Below are 23,121 nucleotides of genomic sequence, written 5' to 3' on the forward strand. Positions count from 1 at the left end.
GGTTATTTCTTTCTTGAGTTGTAGGAGTTCTTTACATATTCTACATCCAAGTACCTTATCAGATATATGATTTACAAATATTTTCTCCCATTCTGTGGGTTGTCTTTTCTAGTTTTGAATTTTAAAAACACCTTTGGGGGCTGGCCCTGTGGCTGAATGGTTAAGTTCTCCCACTCTGCTTCAGCGGCCCAGGGTTTCGCCGGTTCGAATCCTGGGCACGGACATGGCACTGCTCATCAAGCCACACTGTGGCGGCATCCCACATGCCACAATTGGAAGGATCCACAACTGAAAATACACAACTATGTACTGGGGGGCTTTGGGGAGAAAAAGGAAAAATAAAATCTTAAAAAAAAAGCAACCCTTTAAATTTTAAAAAATACATGTTTTCTTCACTTGAATTGCTATTCTTCCCCTTTTAGTAATGTATATTTTAAAAATGAGTACAGGGGCTGGCCCTGTGGCATAGTGTTCAAGTTTGTGTGCTCTGCTTTGGCAGCCCAGGTTCGGTTCCTGGGCTCGGAGCTACACTGCTCTGTTAGTGGCCATGCTGTGCTGGCAGCCCACAGACTAAAAAATAGAACAAGATTGGCATGGATGTTAGCTCAGGGTGAATCTTCCTCAGCAAAAAAAACCTCCCAAAAAACAAAAAAACACACTTTAAAAACCACTTACATTTCAGGGTATGTGTGAAATATTAAGTATCGCATCCATTTAATAATGGCTATTTAAGAAAGAATAAGATGTTTTGTATAAGATAAATTTCTATCTAAAAACACCCTAATTTAGCAATCCTGGTGGTGTATCAGTTTTACCATTCTGCAAATTTGAGGCAGAAAGCAGGAGTGCTGTATTATGGACACCATGTCATATGATGTTTTCATATCCCATAACGGTCTTAAAAGGAAGGACCGAGTCATAATGTAATAGAATAAGCTCATCCAACAAGATAAATCTGAGAGATTGGTTACTTTACATAGTCAGTAAAGATTTCAAATGTGGTTCCTAAAGACACCCGTCTATGCCTATTTCTCTTTATGAGGTCACTGCGGCAAACACTCGCTCTCCTCAAATTTTTTTTAAAAAACATGCTTTTCAGCATCTTAATGGATTAATCTTCGAAAATGGAAAACAATGTTTGGCCTACAGTGAATACTCTAGATGAATTAAGTTGCAAAACGAAGGTATGCTCTAAGGCATCCACAAATATTCCTCTTCTCCTCTGCAACTTCCTGGATTGTCCCACTGTTCACACTCACTCCCTTGGTCGGGTATCCAGGCTTTAAATACCACCTATCAGCTAATGACTGCCAAATACTTGTGGGCAGCTCACATCTCTCTCCTGATTTGATTATTCAACGTGCCTCCTGGACATTTCTCACACCCAACATGTTCAAAACTGAACTGCTGATCTTCCTTTCAAAATCTGCTCTCCCCAGCTTTCTCATCTCAGGTAACGGCATTTCCATCCTCCAATTGCTTATGCCTACTTTAGTCTTTCTTGACTCCTCCACTTCTCCCACAAGTCACATCTGATCCACTGGGAAATCCTATTGGCTTGGCCTTCTGAATATATCTAGGGTTCTCTCACCCCTCTCAATATCAACCATGACCACCCCTGGTCCCAGCCTCCACTGTCTCTGGCCTGGATTACCACAGTTAGCCTCCAAAGTGGCCTGCCTCTGCCACTCTGGCTTCCCTTAGTCTACTCTCAAACCAGCAAACAAATGGGCTCTGCAATGGCTTCTCTGCTCACTCTGCCCCAGCCAGCCAGGCCATTTTGCTATTTCTTGAACATGCTAGGCACACTCCTGCCTTGGGGGCTCTGCCATGACTTTTTCCTCTGCTTGGTCAGCTCTTTCCCCAGATCTTGCCATGGCCCACTCCCTCACCTCTTTCAAGTCTTTGCTGAAGTGTCACCTTCTCAATGAGGCCTACCTTGACTGCCATATTTTAAACTGCAAATTACCCAACAGACGCCCAATCCCCCTTATTTTCTTTTTTAAAGATTGGCACCTGAGCTAACAACTGTTGCCAATCTTTTTTTTTTTTCTCCCACTTTTTCTCCCCAAATCCCCCTAGCACATAGTTGTATATTTTAGTTGTGGGTCCTTCTAGTTGTGGCATGTGGGATGCCACCTCAGCGTGGCCTGACAAGCAGTGCCACGTCTGCGTCCAGGATCTGAACTGGCGAAACCCTGGGCCGCCGCAGCGGAGTGTGCGAACTTAACCACTCAGCCACGGGGCTGGCCCCCAATCCCCCTTATCTCGCTCTGCTGCTTTTTCCTAGCACAATCACTACAGTACACAATTTACCTGTTTGTGTTTATTGTTTATCCTGTCTTCTCCTTGCAAGAATATCAACTCCGCAAGTGAGGGATTTTTGTTTACTGATGCATCCTAAAAGCTAGAACAGAGTGGCACATGTGGGTATTCAAATAAATGTTGGAGGATACAAAGAATTCTAATAAGGTCCCTCATATCCTTGAGTATGCATGCAATCTGGTTGAAAGGGAGCATGTACATACTAAAAGGTAAATATCAATACAAGATAATTAGCATTTGCTGAAAAATACCAAAAGAAGATAATGCTTTTAGGATATTATGCATGTCAAATAAAAGCTCAGGGAAGTGCCACAGAAGTTTGGAGAAGTAATTTTTCCATTTTGGGGGAAGGTAGTCACACCTCTTTGAATATCTGATGAAAGGTATAGACTTGGACGATATAGTGAACATGTACACAAAATTTTGAACACAATTACAAGGAGTTCCAACACTCCCTGAAGTCAGCCATGAACCTGAATTTGAGAACCCTTGGTTTCAAGTATGGTTTTATCACCCAAGGCGTGGGAAAGGCTTGGTGAAGATGGGGCTTAAACTAGTTCTTGAAGAACAGGCTTCGAAGGAGAAAGAGGAGGAATGTCTTTTCAAGCAAGAGGAAGAGCTAAGGGTGAAGGGAGAACAGTTTGACCGGAACGGAGGATTTATGCAATACGTAAGAACAGGCTGAGGACTGCTTGGTGTATAACTTAATATGGATACTGCAAGTCATTGAAAGTTTTTGGGCAAGAGAATGTAAGATCCAAAGCACTGTTTTAAGAAAATTAATCTGGTAGTTGTTTATAGGAAGAAAGTTGAGAAAAAAGTGAAATTAATAAAATCATTCATGAAGCCATTATACAGTGCTTCAAGTTTGAAGAAACGGGAAGGGAACTGATAAGGTTTAGAGACTGATGAATTTGAGGTATGAATCTATTTTTGTTTTTGTAATGCAGATCTGCTGGTGATGAATTTTTTCAGCTTTTGTTTGTCTGAATTCATACTTTTTGCTGTTATAGAATTCTAGGTCAACAGTTTTTTCTTTCACTTCTTCTAAATAAGTTGTTCTATTGTTTTCTTTTTTTTAAAAGATTGGCACCTGAGCTAACAACTGTTGCCAAGCTTTTTCTTTCTGCTTTTTTTTTTTCTTCCCCAAATCCCCCCCAGTACATAGTTGTATATTTTAGTTGTGGGTCCTTCTAGTTGTGGCATGTGGGACGCCACTTCAACATGGCCTAATGAGCGGTGTCATGTCCTCGCCCAGGATCCAAACCCTGGGCTGCTGAAGCAGAGCGCATGAACTTAACCACTTGGCCATGGGGCCGGCCCATGTTCCATTGTTTTCAATCAGAAGTCTGAGGTCATCTTTGTTTCTCTGTATGTAACATGTCTTTTTTCTCTGGCTGCTTTTAAGATTTTCTTTTTATTACTGATTTTGAGAAATCTGATTATGATGTCCCTTGGTGTACTTTTCATGTTTCTTGTCCTTGAGGTTTGTTGAGCTTCTTGGATCTTTGAGTTTACAGTCTTCCTCAAATCTGGAATGTTTTTGGCCATTATTTCTTCAAATAGTTCTCCCACACTCTCTCTCCTTTGAGGGCCTCCAGTTACCCCTTTATTAGCCATCTTGAATTGTCCCACAGCTTTTTTTTTTGTTTTTTTGCTGAGGAAGATTGCCTCTGAGCTAACATCTGTTGCCAATCTTCCTCTATTTTATATGTGGGTTGCTGCCACAGCATGGCTGACAGGTGGTGTAGGTACGTACCTGGGATCCAAAGCCGAGAACCTGGGCTGCTGAAGTGGAGGACACTAAAGTTAACCACTACGCCATGGGGCCAGTCCCTTTGAATACATTTAGAAATGCCTGGTTTGAAACTGAAAATCAGAAATGAACTTTAGGTCAGGCTCAGTTATATAAATTTGGGTGTTATTTATTGAATCCTTGAGTGTGGAGGGAAAAAAACTACAAGAGAAAAAGTATTAAGAATAGAGATTATTTAAAGGCTTTGGATGGGACAAAGTAAACAGCCTATCATTATTGTGATCACAATAAAATATGCTGAATTTATACAGAATAAACCTTAATAGAATGCCCGAGGCATACAGGTATTATGGGTAATTTAAAGTTGTGGTTAATTGAGGGCTAATAAAATATTTTTGTTTTAATTTTTGCTTGCTGAGTTTTTTTTCTCCAGAAAGTATTATTATGCTTTCTTCCCCGCTGACAACTAGGAAACACAGCTGAATTATTTTTAGGTGATTCAGGATGTCACTATCCTTCAAGCTGATCATTATAAATACATATTTTCAATGTAAAATAACAGTTATAGGAAATTGGGGTAAATCCATGGTGACCATATAACACATCCTGGTATTTTAAACGACTTCTGATATCTATTTGCCTTTTAGGGATAGGCAGATAACATCAAGACAACTGTAACAAAAAACTTTAATTATTTTAAGGATCTATGAATTAAGTAGGATTCTCCTCCAGTGGTTTTCTGCCAACATGTATAAAACATACAGGATGTTAGTGTCAAATGCATTATTACATCACTGGCACAGTTTCCACTGGCATCTACTTCTTTCTAATACATAGACACTTATGATTCAGACTCCTCTTACTTTAGAGCGTACCTCCATCCACTTCTTTTGTGAGCCTCCAGCTATGATCAGAACTTAAAGGAATAGCTCATTCTTGGTGCAACAAATGTTGGTTTTCCCCTCCTGGAATTCTATCACAATGTTTCTGTCACTTTAGACACCTTCTTATTCTAGTGCAACATGCCAAGAAACCCAGGTATAAAATGGTGATGGTTTAACCTTACTTCAACACGCGGGCCGGTCCTTACACATCCAGACCTAGTACAGTATATGCACACAACTATGCCTGGTAAACAATTTCGCAGATTTCACTTGAGCCTTTTTTTTTTTTTTCTAATCAATGGCCTCTAACTTTGTCAAGAGCTCAAACTATTGAGCAAGACAAGTGAATCCTGCTGAGATTCACTCTCCGGTTCCCAAAGCCATTCCCTGCCCCGCCCCTCCCCTTTTCTCTAAACACCTGGTAAAGACAAACAAGAAACAGAAGTGCCAACAAACCTACTTTCCTTAAAATTAGCCAACGCTCACTATAGACAGGTATTCAGTCAGATACGCGACTCGCAAATACATATGCTACACACCCCTCTTCCACACCCCGCCTAAAAAATCGACGGTGAGGCGGAAAATTGGGGTTCTTCGGTACCGTCTCAGAAACCGACTCGGGGGACGCAGAGGGGCTTCCCGACCCGGGCATCCGGACGGTGGTGCAGGGAGGCCGAGGGGAGGTCCCGGGGGCGGGGAACCGCCCTCTCCCGAAGGCAGAACCCTGGGGCTCCGGCGCTCCACTCGCAGTACCCCACGTGCTCGCCCGAATGGGGCGGCGGCCACGGCCACTCTCTCCGCTCCCTAGTGTCCCGGGGTCCCTCAGGGCAGAGCCAGAGGCAGCTGATGAGGCCGCCCCGAACTCACCTCGGCGCTCCGCACCGCAGCCCCGCCGCGGCGTCCCCTTTCCCTCTCGGCAGCCCACCTTCAGGCCGCGCGGGGATCACTGGCGCCGCAGCGGGGCCGCCCCGAGGCCTCGCCCGGGGGAGGAGCCTGCGGACGCCCCTCCACGCGGAGCGCGCCAGGTGAGCACGCGTGCGCAGTCGGGCCGTAAACAAGCCCGCCCCGTCCCCTCGGCCGGCCCCCGCCGGGCCGGCTCGCGGGTGGGAGGGGCCAGGAAGAAGAGGCGGGGGGGGAGAGCGAGAGCCCGGGACAGCGCCTGCGCGGTGGGCGTGATCCGGGCACTTAGGGCAGGATGAACGCTGCTTTTCAAGATGGCGACGGAGGGAGGAGGGAAGGAGATGAACGAGATTAAGACCCAATTCACCACCCGGGAAGGTCTGTACAAGCTGCTGCCGCACTCAGAGTACAGCCGGCCCAACCGGGTGCCCTTCAACTCGCAGGGATCCAACCCTGTCCGCGTCTCCTTCGTAAACCTCAACGACCAGTCTGGCAACGGCGACCGCCTCTGCTTCAATGTGGGCCGGGAGCTCTACTTCTATATCTACAAGGGGGTCCGCAAGGTACCGACCCGGGCGTCACCGGGGCCCGCCAGCGGCGCTGGCAGAGGCCGGGAGCAGGGCGGTGACAGCGGGGGCCAGGGTGACCGATGGGGGTGGCCGTCGCTCTTACTTTTGAGTGGGCCGGTAACTCCACTGGGGTGCTCCTGAGGAAGGGGGATTCAGGAGTGAGGAGGGTGGTGGCGGTGATGTTTCGAAGGGGTGGGGGCGGTGGGAAGGGACCGTGGAGTGCGGGGTTCCGGCTGGGAGGCCCTGGCAGGGGCTGGCTGCCTCGTCTCCGGCAGGGTCCGTCAGGCTCTGACACGGCCAGGGAGCGGGCCTGCGAGTCCCCGGAAGAGGTGGGGTGGCCGTCTTGTCTGCGGAGACAGCCTCGCCTCCCGGGAGGGTTGAGAGTCTCGCTCTGGGTTGGAGAACAGGGGCGCGGGGCGGCTTGGGAAGGTCTATAAGGCGGAACCGGGGCTGGGAAGCGGAGGACCTGAGACTAGGTCAGAAAGGACCTGGTCGGCACCAAGGGCTACTCCACCTGCTGCCGCACTGACACTTCTAGGAGCCTCTCCTCTGGTCTTAACACTTTCTATTTCCAAAAACATCCGAGGGAGAATGGCTGTCACTGTTTCCGCCGAGGGAACCTTCTCCTGAGAGATTGTTAAAGAGGGTCATCTTGTCCCTTATAGTATGGGAAGGGCTGTGTGCTACAGTTGGGAGGTCGAAATGATGCTTTCACTGATCTAAGCTGGTTTCAGAGAGGGGTTTTCTGTGAGCGTGCCCAGGTCAGTCTTGTCCAACAAGTCTGACTGTGTCCCGAACAGGGAGGGATATGCCTTAAAAGCTGCTTTACAAGAACCATCCTTCTTTGCGGGCGACTTAACAGCAATTCTGTGAAGCATGTAATCATCCTTTAAAAATATCTCTTTAAAAGCAGCAATTTGTTAGAGTTTTCTTTCGTTGGCTACGTAACTTAGTTCTCATTGAGAACTGCTTACTTTTGAGATAAGTGGTCCTTGACTTGACTGTTGGAAGAGTCAGGAAATTAATGCACCCCACAGCACCTGGGCATGGGAAGAGGCGGTAACAAATTAACTTATAAATGTCTGATTAGTGTGAAAATAGTTGTATGTAGTGAAGAGTGAACATTCTCTAGGATTTCATATATCCAGTTCCAGTAGAGTTGCTTGGTTACAAGAACTAAGGGTGTGGCAGTGGTATCTAAATGTAGCAAGTTGTCTCATTTGTTCAAGGTGAATGTTTTTTGTTAGTGTTTATGCTAAGTGTGCTACTGTGTTTGAGGTATGCTCTTACTGAAAGTAAATCGCTTGACTTTATTTTTTTTCCTTCGGAATTGGGAAAGTGTGAAGTGGTTAGTAGTCTAGGAGCTGAAGTTTTAGACTACTCCCACTTTGTCACTGGCTTGTTGGGTGACCTTGGACGGATTATTTAACTTCCATCTGCACCTCTTTATTTTTATGTATTTATTTTTTCCTCTGCCCATGATTTTTTCTTTTTATTTATTTTTTGAAGAAGATTAGCCCTAAGCTAACAAATTCTAATACTCCTCTTTTTGCTGAGGAAGATTGGCCCTGCGCTAACATCCGTGCCCATCTTCCCCTGTTTTTATATGTGGGACGCCTGCCTCAGCATGGCTTGGTAAGCAGTGTGTAGGTCCGCACCTGGGATCCCGGTGGGCGAACCGGGCGGGCCCGCTGAAGTGGAATGTGTGAACTTAACCACTGAGCCACCGGGCAGGCCCCTGCACCTCTTTAAAAAGAGACTATTGCAGTGTACACTTTGTAATTTATGGTATAATGACCGTAATGGACTTTAACGTCCTGAAACACTCAGTAGATGTAAAATATAGTTAAAATAAGCACTAAGAGTAAGTGTCAAACAGGAAGCTGCTATCTTGACATTCATACTAGGACTGAAAGGATTAGCTTTTTCTCTGGAAATAAGTTTAGAATTTTAAGCTATTAATATTTATTTATATAAAAATTTGAAAAGTGCTTAAAAACCAAATTTATTAGCAATTACTAGCGTAGGCATTACCTTTTTTTAAAAAAGGGCTCCTTGAAAGCATATTACTTTGAAGCATTCTAGTGGCAAACCTTATGTGGATCTGGTAGCCCTGGTATGTATCCTAAAAACCTGTCTCTTGCCTGGAAGTATCATAATAGTGTTCTCTTTTAGTAGGCTACTATTCAGTGAAGGGTAAAACTAGGAGAGCTTTTCAGAACTGCACTAAAAAAATTATTTTAAACAAGACAAATTAAACATGTAAATTTGCCTTTAGCTGCATCGTTTATTTGAACACTTTAACTTTTTTGGTAAAATTTCATTTTCATGTGGTAATATCTTGTAAATACATTTGCATCATATGGTGGACATTTCAACTCTTCTAGCCAATGTAATTTTTAAAAAATTTTCTTTTACATGAATGAGTTTGCATTTATTTATTGTTATTTCTGAGTAATGGTGATTGTTTTTGTGACTCTATTTACTGATTTTAAAATACAGCAAATAATTTTTCTTAATCTGAAAAGGATTAGGAATCTGAAAGGGATTAGGAATTATAAATCTGTTTTTGATTGTTGGTCATTTTGACTGTTTTTTTTCTTTCCATTTTTTCTTTGGGACATAAAGTTTTACAATTATTCGGATCATTTAGAAGGTCTAATTTGGATGAATACATTCAACTTAAATCTGCGTGTAAATTGAGTGGAAAATAGGTCTGTTAAAAAATTTAAATCATGAACTGTGTGCTGCCATTCCTGAAAGAAGTCCTGAGGAAATGGAGCGGATGAGGAGGTAGTCTAAAATCTAAGTTGAGGAGTGTAATCTTGGCCCTTTTATAGCATTTACAGGTCAGTTTCTAGAGCTGGAAGGGACCTTAGAGTTTATGCAGTTTCCCTCCCTGGGAGAAAACCAAGCTGGAGAGGCTGTGCAAACCTCTGTTACAGTGTTTTTCTTGTGGTAAGGAAAATGAAACACAGCTGAATCTAAAGTAGCTGTCTTAGTGAGAAGAGGCTGATCAAGCTTTTTGGTCACACTGATACCATGTACTTGCAAGCACTTCAGAATTTACCCCGGCCTTTAGTAATATATTATCTCATTGAATCTTGATAGCAATCCTGTGAAGTAGATGAAAGCATCTTTTCATAATTGAAGTTCAGAATGGGGTTTCTTGTGTGAGGAGACAGTTTTGTGAATTTATTTTGCTTAACTAAAGATAATATGAACTTTGATTTAATGCTGACACCAATCATTTCAACAAAGATTGGAGTGACTGCCGTGGTGATAATTATGCTGGGCAAGGCGATGTGCACTGTGCAAAGATGAGTGAGACCCTGTCCCCCCCCCAAAGAACCTGGAACTGCGAGTTCTCAAACCTCCTTTTAGCATGCTGTGTTTCCCTCTTTTTAAACAAGAGGCTATTTTAGGATAAAGATTCTAAAGCTAACTGGGCTTATTGGATCAACCCTTCCATTTTATGGAAATCTGTTTTTACGTAAATGTGAATTGCCACCATTCATGTCTCGGCTTAAACGTTACTTCCTCAGCAAATCCTTCTTTGAATCCCCAGGCTAGATCAGTTTTCCCCATTACACGTTCTCATAGCATCCTGTACTTTGCCTTTCTAGCACTTTTCTCAATTTGTAATTCTCTGGGTGATAATCTGTCTCTTCTATAAAGAAAACTCCCTTAGGATAGGAACTTTTCTTTTCTGCTTTCTCTGTCTTCCTAGTGTCCAGCACAGTGTCCAGCATGGAGTAGGCCCTTACTCTTTATTTGTTGTGTGAATGACCAAATAAAGCGTCCACGTCCCTCTATGTCATACTTTAAAAGATCTTTAGAAGCTGAAAAGCATACTCAATTTTGGGCCCAAAAGTAACCGGTACTTTTAGTAGCTCACATCTTTTTAAAGGCATTTAAAATTATTTTTAGAAGGTACCAAAGTTAGCATTCTAACAATTGGGAAATTGTGTAGCAAGAGACAATGAGGTAATGGAAAGTAACCAAATGGTGCAGTTTACTTTTGATCTGCTTCTCTTAACCAATGTTACCTCCCGGACCTATGTACTAACGAACAGCTTTTTAAAACTGTGCTCAGAGTTACTTAACATTCAAGCTAAAGAACTCTCCACCCCCCATCTTAAGATTCCAGGTCATAAATATACTGCCCAGAGATGTTATTGAAGTAATTCATACAATAGGTGGGAAGTAGATGTAGATGGCTTCCAAGGCCTTTTCAAGGTTATGTGATTGTGTGTCAATAACAGTTTTTTTTAAATTAACTATTTTGAGAGGGTTTTTTTTTTCTTTTTTGCAGGGGAAGATTCACCCTAAGCTAAAATTGCCAAACTTCCTCCTTTTTTCTTCTCCCCCCGCCCCCCCAAAGCCCCAGTACATAGCTGTGTATAGTTGTAAGTTCTTCTGGTTCTTCTATGTGAGCCACTGCCACAGCATGGCTGTGACAGACAAGTGGTATAGTTCTGCGTCCAGGAATCAAACGCGGGCCACCAAAGTGGAGTGTGCTAAACTTTAACCACTAGGCCATCAGGGCTGGCTCTCGATAATTTTTTAATGAAAATAAATGTATCTTTCTATTGGGAAGATGTATTCTTGTCCTGGACTTACTTCCTGCTTCTTGAGTGGCAATTGGGAAGAGTGGGGTGTGTTGTGAAAGCAAGCTGAAAAGATTGTGATTCTAGGTCTTTATGCTAGAAAAAGCTTTGTACTCACCATGTTGAGATGAAGCTGGGGCCAGAAGAAGAGTCAGTTAGTAACAGCTAAAATATTTTTAGAGCCAGAGTTATCTGGGAAAGTAGTGGATTGACTCGGGAGAGGATGAGCATGCTGGACGGGAAATGTTCTGTCTCTTTGTCAGACTGTCGGACTACCTGTTGGTGACTGAGGGACTCATGCTTTGTGTGGAGAGGGTAGCGAGATGCTCTTTAATGATTTTTTCCTTCAGACTAATTTCAGATACTGGACTTCTCCAGAGAAGGTCGTGTTTACACCCTTCTCCCCATTTGTGATTTTCACACCTCTGTGCTTCCCATTTATAGTTTAGAAAGAGGCTTGGAAGTCTAGAAGTTTTTATATCAAATTTACTTTGAGAACTTTTGTACTTAATTTAGTAGGGCACATGTGGAATTGAGTGGAAACCTGTATTTTTTTTCCATTGAGGGATACCTAATGGCTTAGGAAATATTGATAAAGGTTTATTTATTTAACTATAGAATCTTATATACTGAGGGGAAAGCATCTTAATTTATCACTTAAAGCAGGCCCGAGAAACTTTCATATAACACCTTTGTTCTCTTGACCTTGAAGAGGAGAATGGTGATGAGATTTTCAAAGGCTCTGCCAGTGGATATGAGCAATGGTAAGAAACTCCCAGAATATGTCAGTGAAATCCATGAGATAGTCATGAATGTCATTCTTTCAGCAAGTATTTATGGGACATACCTGCCAGATATGAGGTACTGTTCTAGATGCTTAGTGCAGACAGAGTGTCTGCCTTCAAGAAACTTATCACCTATATTTATCATCATTGAGTTATTCTAATGACTTAATTTATTTAAGTATTTATTGTGCTTTGGTAGAAAACTTGAGCAATAATCAAAACATAGTGGATTTTGTTACTAACTAGTTTGGCTATATGCCTAAAGAACCTTGTTTTAAAAATAAATGTGAAGATTTTTCTAGTCTGGTATTTGATGTCTTAGAGAACAATTTTATTTATATTTCAGTGAGACTTATTTGTGCAGAAATATGAAATGTGGTTTTCCTTGGTTATTTAGGAGTAGACATCAAAAATAGAAATCTAATTGGTAGACATTCTCACTTTTCATTTTCAGGACATTTAAAATTATCTGAGAATATCAGTGACAAGTTATCTTATTCTCTGAACATTTGGCATCTATTTTTTATAATAGAATATGAGGTATGTCTTACTTTTAAAAAAATAATCTTCATTCATCAAGTGTTTATTGCAGAACTGTTCTGTGCAAGGCATTGCTGTCTATTGTGGGTGATGGGAAGGTGCATTAGGACGCTTCCTGGTTGTAAGGAGCTGTATTTTTGTTCTGATAATTGTAATAGAAGGTAGAAGCTGTGTGCTCTGCACACAGCATTAAACTATACAAGTATCAAGTGGAATTAAGGAGTGAAGGTGAAGTAGAGGATTATTTCTCTGCCTAGTAGGAAAAGAATATTGAGTTGGATTTCAAATAGATGATTTGACCCAAAATATGTACAAATCACAGTTTTATAAATTTTAAAACATGTAGCCTTATATTTCTAATTTCAGAAATGCTTTATCTTCATTTCTGATTGAGCTTTATTTGGCATTTGCTCTTTTAGCATTTTTCTCAACTTCACAGCTTCTCTGGCAATTGGTAATTTTTAAGTTGAATAATGTTTTGCATTGTTAGTTCTATTTTGTAATATGGATTTTTAAAAAGTAGGGTATATTGTACTAAAAGCAGCCAAGTCAATCTGTACTACACTTTATCTTATTTTGTAGCAGTTGGAAAATGTACTTGAAACTATAGATGTTATATGAAAGAAGCAAGAATCATTCATGAGGAAGGAATTTATAAGGTTTTTATATTTTAAAAGTAAGAATAGGAATACTTTAACATATTCTCAAGTGACCACACTGTAGATTATCCCTGTGACCTGAAGCTCTTTCTCCTTTGGTTGGTTCACAACCAGCTCACTGCTGTACTGTGCTTTTTTTTCCTGCTACAGCATAACCGATACAGGTGCTCGTTCTCTACTTTGATCTTCTTTTCAGAGGCTCTGTCTTATCTTAATGTTTCATTTAATAAATATTTGAGTGGTTTTGTGTGAAAAGCAGTGTACTAGACTATGGGAAATCAAAAAGTATGAGATATGATCCCTGACCTTGAGAGGATTATCATCTAACCATGGAGGCAAGATATTCACACACTCATTCATTCTATCAAGATTTATTGAGGGCCTGCTCTATGTTGTTGTTGAGACAGAATCTCTACCATCAAGGAGTTCACAGTCCAGTGGAATCATAAATGGCTTATTCATCCAATTAACTTTTATTGGACCTGTAGACCCAAAGAGAAATAAGATATAGTCCCTGGCTAAAGTGCCTATACTCTAGCAATGAGATGGACGAGTAAATAGTGGTGAGATGTACAGACAGTGTCTGCTGTTTTAGACAGTATTCGCTCATTAGGGCTTCTTAATCTGAATAGAATTTAGGGGGTATGTCAACCTAGATGGGGAAAAGTAGTTTACATCTTTATTTTTACAACCTCTAACTGAATTTTAACATGTCCTTTATTGATGAATATTGGCAACAAATCACAGTAGTAACAGACCTGTGACTTTACCAGTGAAAATCACAGATGTTTGCCTGTCATGTTATGGTTGTTGCAGCCATATCAGTTATCATTTACACTCATCACTACTTTGAGATTACAGTAGTTAGTGGATCTGCTATTAGAGCTTGTTATTCAATGTGAGATAAACTTTTAAAAATCCTGAATTTGTTTTAGTACAACTATTTTAATATAACTGATCTCTTTTGTAATCTTTTGTATTTAAAAATATTGTGAGAAGGAGTCCATGGCACAGAAAGTATAAGTGCCCTGATTTAAGTAAGTCTTGGCTTGCCTTCTTTAGTGGCATATGTGTGGCTGAATGTAAGGAAGGTAACTGGTTTCTTCTGTCCTGTTAAGTGAAACTTTGAGTTTCTTGAAGAGGTCTCTGGTACTTGTGGTGGTTTTTTACTCAGCAGTTAATTACCTAGAATTCTAAGTTGGCCATGCCGTGCGCTTCTTTTCCTTTTCTTCCCGATCATTGTTTTGCCCTTGCTCCCGGATAGAGGGAGGGATGCGAGAACTACTCCGCAAGATCGACTTTGCCCATGAAGTCCGGATAGTAGATGACTGCGATGGAACGTTTGTCTCGATTGCAGTGAGAACGTAGGGAGGCTTTCACAAGGTCACATCTGAACTGAATCCTGATGAGTGAGAGGGGATTCTAAACAAGAGAAGCAGAACCCAAGGCCTAAGGATATGGCATTGGATGGCTGCTTCTGGACTCATGAGCTGCATTGTGAGGGTTGAAGCTTCTGCGAGGTTTGGGAGGATAGGGTTATCTTCCTTAGTGGTGATCATTTAAATGTTGGTTATATCCTAGCTTCCAGAACTCTTAGTGTGATTTTTAAAAAGATTTTTTTTTAAGGCATTTTCTTTCTTTTGGTGCTACTTCTGAGGTAATGTACTGCATTAGTACTTTATCCTCCTTTGGGACTCTTAGTGTATTACCCTCTTTCAGGACTCAGTCATCAGATTGAATCAAAAGCACCCCTCTTTGGGCCCTCGTCACCTCCGTTTCTCAGTGATTTAGCTCCTGCCACACTGCCACTCTCTCCAGCATACCCTTGTCTTAAATGCTGTGGTTAATCAGCATAACCCCCGGCACACGTTCTCAGTTCTAACCCGGGCTAAATTGCATCCTACAGCAAATGTGTTATTTTCTGTTTTAAAAAAAGGAGGGAAAAAATCCTTTCTGGCTCCCACCCACTCCCTGTGGGTCTTTTGCCTGGGGCAGCTACTGCCCTATTTCTCAGCTACTCCTTAGAGCAAAGCTCCTCTAGTTGTCTAAGATGTCTGGACCCTCAAAGTGTGGTCTGCAGACCAGCACCATCAGTGTAGTCATCCGGGAGCTTGTTGGAAGTGCAGAATTGAGCCCCACTCCACACTTACAGAATCAGAATCTACATTCTAAGAGGGTCCCCGGTGATTCACATGCTTACGAATGTTGGAGAAGCATTGGACTTCGCCAGCTTTCTCTGATTCTTTCACTGCCTCTTCAGACTTACTCCAGTCAAATTATTGTACTTTCTTGCCATCTATTTTAAGTGTACAATTCAATGATTTTTAGTAAATTTACCAAGTTGCACAACTATTACCATAATCCAGTTTTAGAACATGAGGGATTGTTTTTAAATTTAAGTTTGTGTAAGTTTCAGTTATGCTAGATGAATAAATCTAGAGATCTGCTGTATGACATAGTGCCTATAGTTAACAATACAGTATTGTGCACCTCAAAATTTGTTAAGAGGGAAGATCTCATGTGAAGTGTTCTTACCACAAAAAAACAAAACAAAGGGATACAAGGAAGCTCTGAGAGGTGATGGATCTGTCTGTTACCTTGATTGTGGTGATGGTATCATGGATGTTTGCATGTGTCCACATCATCAAATTGTACACGTTTAATATGTGGAGTTCTTTTATACTTCAAAATTTAATTTTGTGTTTAATTATGTAAATGTTTAATTATGTAAAACATTTATGGGGTTCCAACATCAGAACTATAAAATAGGGTTTATATTCAGAGAGGTCTAGCTTCCATTTCTGTCCTCCCCCCTCAGTTCCCTTCCTCTCTATAATCATTTTATTTGTGTTTGACTCATCCTTTTGTTGTTATGAGAATAAGATGACATTGGAGCAGAGATTTGAAGGAATTGAGGGAGTTTACTATGTATGGTATTTTGCATTTTGTTTTTTTCTGTTTAATGAAATATATTGGAGATCTTTCCATATTAGTAAATAGAGAGCATCTTCATTTTTTCTTACAATTGCTTTATACTCTATGCTGTGGATGTACCATAATTTATTTATTTTTATTTTTTTGAGGAAGATTAGCCCTGAGCTAACATCTGCCGCCAATCCTCCTCTTTTTTGCTGAGGAAGACTGGCCCTGAGCTAACATCTGTGCCCATCTTCCTCTACTTTACATGTGAGACGCCTACCACAGCATGGCTTGACAAGTGGTACCATGTCCACACCCGAGATCCGAACCTGCAAACCCCGGGCCACTGAAGCAGAACGTGCGAACTTAACTGCTGCACCACCAGGCCAGCCCCTACCATAATTTATTTAACCAGATGACTTTATCATTCTGTTTTGTTTTTTAAATTACAAATAATGGTGCAGTGAATAACTTTGCATGTATATTAATTTGCACATAGGGAGGTTTATCTAGAACTATTTCCATAGGAGGTGCTACTGGGTCATATGGTAAATTCATGTACATTTTTGATAAATATTAATCAAGTTGCCCTCCATAGGGAGAGTTGTACTGTTTTGTATTCCCGCTTGAGAGTGCCTGTTTCACCACAGCCTCACCAGTAGAGTGTGTCGTCACACTTTTGCATTTGCTCTGATAGGTGAGAAATTAGTGTAATTTTTTTATTGTTTTTCCCTTGTGACAAGTGAGGTTGAACATCTTTCTCTATATTAAGAGCAAATTGTCTTTCTTTTTCTGTGAACTGTCTATTTCATATCCCCTGCCCATTTTTCTTTTGGGTTGTTGGACATGTTGATTTTTTTTTTAAAAAAGGAGCTCTTTATGTAATAGGGAGATTAGCCCTCTGTCTGTGATATGAATTACAGATTTTTTTTCTTGCCAGGTTGTCATCTGTCTTGTAAGTTTGCTTAGGAGTATGTGTGTTTGTTTTTGCCCTGAAGAATGTTCATATTTTTTGTAGTTAAATTTATAAAATTTGTAAATTTTCTTTTATACATTTTTATAGGTAATTTTGAGCCCCAGTTTTATTGTGTGTTAACGAGTTGCCATTCTCCAAGGCTTAAATAAGAACTAAAAGATTTACGTCTTAATATTTGAGAATTAAGTTTAACAAAGTTTAAAAACAAAGTTTTAAACCTTTAAAACAAGTTTAACAAAGTTAAGCAAGAGATAAACATTGGAATGTGTGTAAAAGGAGCTAGTGGACAGTGATTCACTAGTGGTTTTTAGGATTTAGCATAACTTGAATATATTATAATATTAGGGATGTTTTGTTTTGCAGCTAACAGGAACCCCCCAACTCAAACTAGTTTAAAAGGGGATGCATTGAGTTATGTCATTGAAAATTCCAGCAGTAATGTGGGCTTCAGGCATGGTTTGATCAGGGTGCGAGCTCTGTTTTGCCAAGATTCTCTTGGTTCTGCTTTCCATCTTTGTCAGTCTGGCATAGGTGGCAAAATGGTGATAAAGGTTCTAGGCTTCACATTTCTGTAGCACAGGGACCAGAATGAGAGTCAGTATCCAGGATAATAATGAACAACTCTTCTAGTTACTTTCTCAGAAGAATAAGGAAGATTGTTTCACAGAATCCCCCAGGAAACCTTCTTTCATTGCCCCAAATTGGATTACCAGCCTATTCCTGTGGCCAAGGAAATATTATACACTGGTTGACCTGAGTTTTGGCTAACCCACACCTTTAGCAAGGGGATTGGATTATCCAATACCCTTATTGCTCTGGAGCCCAGTCTGGAGCTGCAGTGTGAGTAGATTCCAAACAGGAGAATAGATATAGATAGACACTAGGCAATCGAGACATGCACACTACACTGAGAGTCTTAGACTGGGTTAGGTATTGGGGACCCAGACTTAATAGACACAGTTTTGCGCTCTGGAGAAGAACTCACGGTGAGATGGATCAGTATAGCATGCAATACACTGTAGTAGGCACATTGAGCATGGCTTGGGCGGCATTGCACTCCTGCGTGGTTTAAAAACCCCTCTTTCCTTTGCTCTTGCTCTTTGTCTACTATGAATGTCCTCCCGCCTTTTCACACAACGTTGAAATTTTTTGTTTGAATCTCCAGCTCCTCCACTAGGCTATGAATCTTGGGGGCAGAAACCATCTTACTCATCCATATCTATCACGGTGCCTGTACGTAGTAGGCACATTGTGTTCAATTGCAAATAAATGAATTGGTTGAGTTTATAGTCCTCTAAGGATTTACTTGAGTAAATTAGATAATCTTTCAGAATCCCTGTCACAAGCCAAATATGGTGAGTGTTACTTAGCAAAGCTTACAGAGGTAGGCTTGCCAGCCCCTTTTGCATTGATTGAGAGGCTCTTAGAAATTAGTCACAACCTCAAATCTTGTGCTGTTAGAGTTCTTCGGGACTAACCCAGCAGGAGGCTGTCTAGTGTCTTGACTGCCTAGAGTGAGCTTTGTTTGGAAGCTACATTTTCCTTATTCTGGTGTCTTGGAAAAAAGTGCTCACGCTCTTCCCTTCCCATCCCTTCGTCCTTCTTTTTGCTTAATTCTAGGCATTGCACAGGTCCTTACATTGGTCTATTTTCCCCTCTGGATTTTGGAATAGGTGTACATGTAGCTAGCAAGACTGGGGGTAATATTAGCTCAGCTAATTAAAAATGGTGGGTGTTATGCTCAGGGCTTTCCGTGATGCGGCAGCAGTTTGCGTTTCGCAGGGAGCTCAGAGAGAGGGGTGCAGGTGGAGCTGGAAAGGCTTTGCAGTGTCCTGACTGCTACTCTGCAAAGTACAGCACTAGACTAGGCATAGGTCCATTTGCCACTCCTCCTTTGGAGCGTTTGTCCTTAGACTCATGCTGTCTTTCTCTTTCTTTCTCACGGCCATATTATGACTTCCTGGCTGCCTCTGCCCATTGAAGACTTTGGCACTGGCCTCACAGCCTTCCTTTCCCCTCCAGTTCCTGCCATCATCTTGGGTAGTTGCATGTCCACCACATGACCCATCAGGCACCTTGGCTCCTTGGTTTCTAAGCTTCCATGTTCACCCCCAGTGACCTTCTTTGGTCCACCTCTGGCATGCTCTCCGTAGTGACACTCTGGGTCTTGTCATCAGCTGTAACAGCTTCAGCTCCAAAATTACTAATTCAGATAGAAACAGTTATCCTTCTGCTCCAATGTGACCTTGGCTCCCACTGGTCTATTTTCTCCAGGATACTGGTTACTCCACTTCTTTGTGCCACATCCATTGGACATCGTGCAGCACACAACTTCCTTGACCTGTCAGCAGCATTTGACACAGTTGATTATCTTCTCTTTATTGAAACACTCTTTGTCATGAAACTTTTTTTTTTTTTTTTTTTTTGAGGACGATTAGCCCTGAGCTGATATCTGCCACCAGTCCTTCTCTTTTTGCTGAGGAAGCCTGGTCCTGAGCTAACGTCCATGCCCATCTTCCTCTACTTTATATGTAGGATGCCTACCACAGCATGGCTTGCCAAGCGGTGCCATGTCTGCACCCGGGATCCGAACCGGGGAACTCTGGACTGCCAAAGTGGAACGTGCGCTCTTAACCCCTATGCCACTGGGCCAGCCCCTCTCATGACACTTTAATCTTGACTTACTTTCTCCCTTTCTGGCCCACATCTTTCTCACTACCTCACCTCCTTTGCCAGGTCCTTCTACTCTACCTAGTCTTTAACTGGATTTGCTTTTGACTCAATCCTATTCCCTTTTCTTTTCTCACTCCCATTATAGGTCTCTTACTGTATCTGTATCTTTTGTTCCTAAAATTATTTGTTTATGCCTTTTCTCCCCCCTCAAAAGGAAAAAGTAATTATTGCAACAAATTAATCCGGTGGATATTCCCTTGAAAGCACAATCCCTTTGTTAGGGCAATTAAAATTATATTACGTGTGCTCCAGCAGAGTTCTATCTCTGTCACTGTCAACTCTGCATCTTCCTTCTTGATAGTGACTTTTGCCGTTTCCTTCTCCTGCTCCTGTTGTCTTTTGCTTTCTGGACCATCTGTCTGCTGTCATGGCTGTAGCCATCTCCTGGTTGGAACTGTGGCTCCCCTCTTCTGCAGAGCTGTGACCTGCTGCAGAGTGCTGGGGCTCAGGTTTCTGCTGCTCTCAAGCAGCTGCTGGGCTCAGTCACCAATTTGAGCTTCATCCCCTCATTCATATTTTACTTTTTTTCTTGAATAGACTTAGAAGAATTTGTCAATTAAAATTTTATTTCAAAGAATTAACTTCTGTTTCTTTGTTTTCTGTTTTGGTAATATCTGTTGTCATCTTTATTTCCTTTCTGTTTTCTTTAGGTTTAGTATATTCTTTTTCTAGCTTTCTCAGTTGAAAACAGATTTGTCAGCATTTCTTACTTTTTTTTTCTTGGTGAGGAACATTGGCTCTGAACTAACATCTGTGCCAAACTTTCTCTATTTTGTATGTGGGGCACCGTCACAGCATGGCTTGATGAGTGGAGTGTGGGTCTGTGCCTGGGATCCAAACCCACGAACCCTGGGCCACCAGAGCAGAGCATGTCAACTTAATCACTACACCACCAGGCCAGCCTCTTACTTTTTAATGATGTGCTCAAGGCTGTGGAGTTCTCTCCAAGTATTGCTTTAACAGTCTCCTATATATTGGATATATGGTAATATCAGTGTCGTTAAGATGTAAATATTTTGTTATTTCCATTTTTATTCCCTCTTTAACCTTTGTATTTCTAAGGCATTTTTTAGTTTCTATTCATGGTGTTTAATTTTGTTATTGATTAACTTATTGGCATTGTATGGTGATAGAGTGTTTTTTGATATCAGTTATTCGAAATGTTGATGAGCCTGTTTCTTTGTGATCTAATTAAAATGTCCCATGTATTTTTAAAAGAATGTATATCCTCTGTTTGTCAGGCTCACAGTGACATATCTCTGTGTGTTCGATCAAGTTTTTAATGCTGCTCACATTGTCCTTTTCTTTACAAGTTTTATGACTGCCTTATTTGTCAATTTCTGATAGATATATTAAATATCTCACTGTGCTGCTGGACTCTTCAGTTTCTCTTTGTCACTTTTTGCTTTGTGTTACATTCAGAGTTGTTCATCTTTGTGGATTGTTCTTTGTATTGGGATACTGTGCTCTTCCTTAGCTCTATTTTTTGCCCTAAAGTCTCTTTTGAGGATTGGAAAATCAATTTATTTTTGTTAGAATTTGCATGGGATGTCTTTCTCTTCCCTATTTTCAACTTATTTATGAAGTTTTGTTTTTGATGTGTCTTTTTGGTCCTCTGGAATGTTTTCTCTTTCATTGGTGTCCTGGACACTTATTCTCCTTACCTCCCTCCCTCCCCCACCTACTTTCCTTCTATTAGGAATTCCTCTTGATTTTATCTCCAAAGGAAATCTTGAATACATTTACGTTTGCTTTCATTGCCCTCACTCATCTCACCAATGCCTTCTGATTTCTTTCTGCTTTGCTCTTGCTCCTATCTAATTTATTTTCTATACAATAGCCAGAGTGATCTTTAGAGATGTGAATCTGATTGTCACTCCCAGGCTTAAAATCTTTCAGTGGTTCTTGTTTTTAGCATTAAAAACAAGATTATTGACATGGCCTACTAGGCCCTGCATGAGCTGGCCCTTTGCTCACCTTATTATCCTCTCTCCCTTTTACTATATCTTTCTGACTCACTGGCTTCCTTTTAATTTTTCCAGCAAGCCTTACCCTTATTGCCACAGATTCTTCTTAGATGCTGTTTCCGTTGCCTGGAATGTACTTCCACTCCGCACCCTTTCACCTCTTTAATTCCTCTTCCTTCAAATCTTAACATATGTCATTTTTGTCCAAGCCTCTTACCCTGACTCCTAGACTAGGTCGAGTCTCATCTTACCCTCTGCCAGGTCATCCCTCTAGCACAGGTCATGATGATAATGTCCCTCTTCTCCCTGCCCCCTAAACTAGAGTGCACTCAGGAGGGCTGGTTTTATCTAATTCATTGCTGAATTCCCTTTGTCTAGCTCAGTGCCTTTGATGCATTATAGGCATCTATAAATATTTGAGTGAATGAATAAATTATGTGGCTGTTGTCTGTTTATTGACAATGGATAGATTACTGTAGTAAGCATATTATCTTGTATGCAGTTGGTATTTGATTAAATATTTTAAATGAATTAATCTCTCTGATCTTTGTCATTTGTGTTTTATGAGATAATGTATTTAAAGAAGAGCAAGCTGTTATGTGTACCCCATTTCTCTCCACCTTAATCCTCTCTTCCCCCTTCTCTCATACGTACTTCTTACCTTAGCACCGGCAACAGGTGGAGGCTTGAAAGAAAGCTGAGAAATCTGTTCAGGTTAAAAGGTTTTCTTAGAGAGGAAGTCTGCTAACCATTCAGATCACTAAAATAAGTTTGCCCTGTGGGAACTTGTCCTTCATTGGCAATAGTAAAAGAGAAACATTTTTCCTCCTTAAAGTTAAAAGTAGGGTATGTTCATGGTAGAAAATTTGGAAAATTCAAGGACAAAAAAAATCCCATATCCCACACTGTTAATATTTTGATATTTTTCCTGCCAGTCCTTTTTTGGTGCTCAGTTATATATTTTAGGCATACTTTAGGTCGCTAATACCTAATATTGTGCCTGGTGCAGTTTAGATGCTCATTAAGTATTTAGAGAATGAACTCAGGTCTGTGTTCTTTTCCACCGTAAAATCTTCTGCAGCTTCCTAATTTTGTGTATAGATAAGCATTGCTTTTTGTTGGTGGTGTTCATAACCTGTTTTAGAGTAGTGGAGCTTTATATGCAAGTGTGATTTTTTTTTTTTAATGAACCTATTAGATCATTGTAAAAGTTGCTTGGCTCAATACTTTGGAGTCACCCGTGGCTTCTTTCTTTTTCTCAGTCTACTTCCTATCCTTCAGTAAAGCCTGTTGGCTCTGCCTTAAAATAATATCCAGAATCTGATCACTTCCTACCTCTACCACTACTCGCCTAGTTGAAGGGAGCATCATCTCTCACTTGGATTATTACAGTGGCCTCCAAGTGGGCTCCCTCACTCTACCCTTGCATCTTACAGTCTCTTCTGATGGCAACCAGAGTGATCTTTTCAACAAGATAGGTGAGATCATATTTCTCCAC

General features: G+C 41.2%; 2 protein-coding genes across 2 annotated transcripts in view; one reads left to right on the forward strand and one right to left on the reverse strand.

The window, feature by feature from the left end:
* HSP90AA1 (heat shock protein 90 alpha family class A member 1) overlaps positions 1–6,082 on the reverse strand; it is a 50,204-nt gene extending 44,122 nt beyond the window's left edge. Inside the window, exon 1 of the mRNA XM_070249125.1 lies at positions 5,833–6,082. The gene's annotated coding sequence lies outside the window, so the exon portion shown is untranslated. The remainder of the gene's footprint in view (positions 1–5,832) is intronic.
* Positions 6,018–23,121, forward strand: part of WDR20 (WD repeat domain 20) — a 55,742-nt gene continuing 38,638 nt past the window's right edge. Inside the window, 1 exon segment of the mRNA XM_023628418.2 lies at positions 6,018–6,428. Coding sequence (XP_023484186.1) covers positions 6,180–6,428 — 249 coding nt within the window. The 5' untranslated portion in view covers positions 6,018–6,179.

The sequence above is a fragment of the Equus caballus genome, chromosome 24 (genome assembly GCF_041296265.1).
Source record: "Equus caballus isolate H_3958 breed thoroughbred chromosome 24, TB-T2T, whole genome shotgun sequence".
NCBI lineage: Eukaryota > Metazoa > Chordata > Mammalia > Perissodactyla > Equidae > Equus > Equus caballus.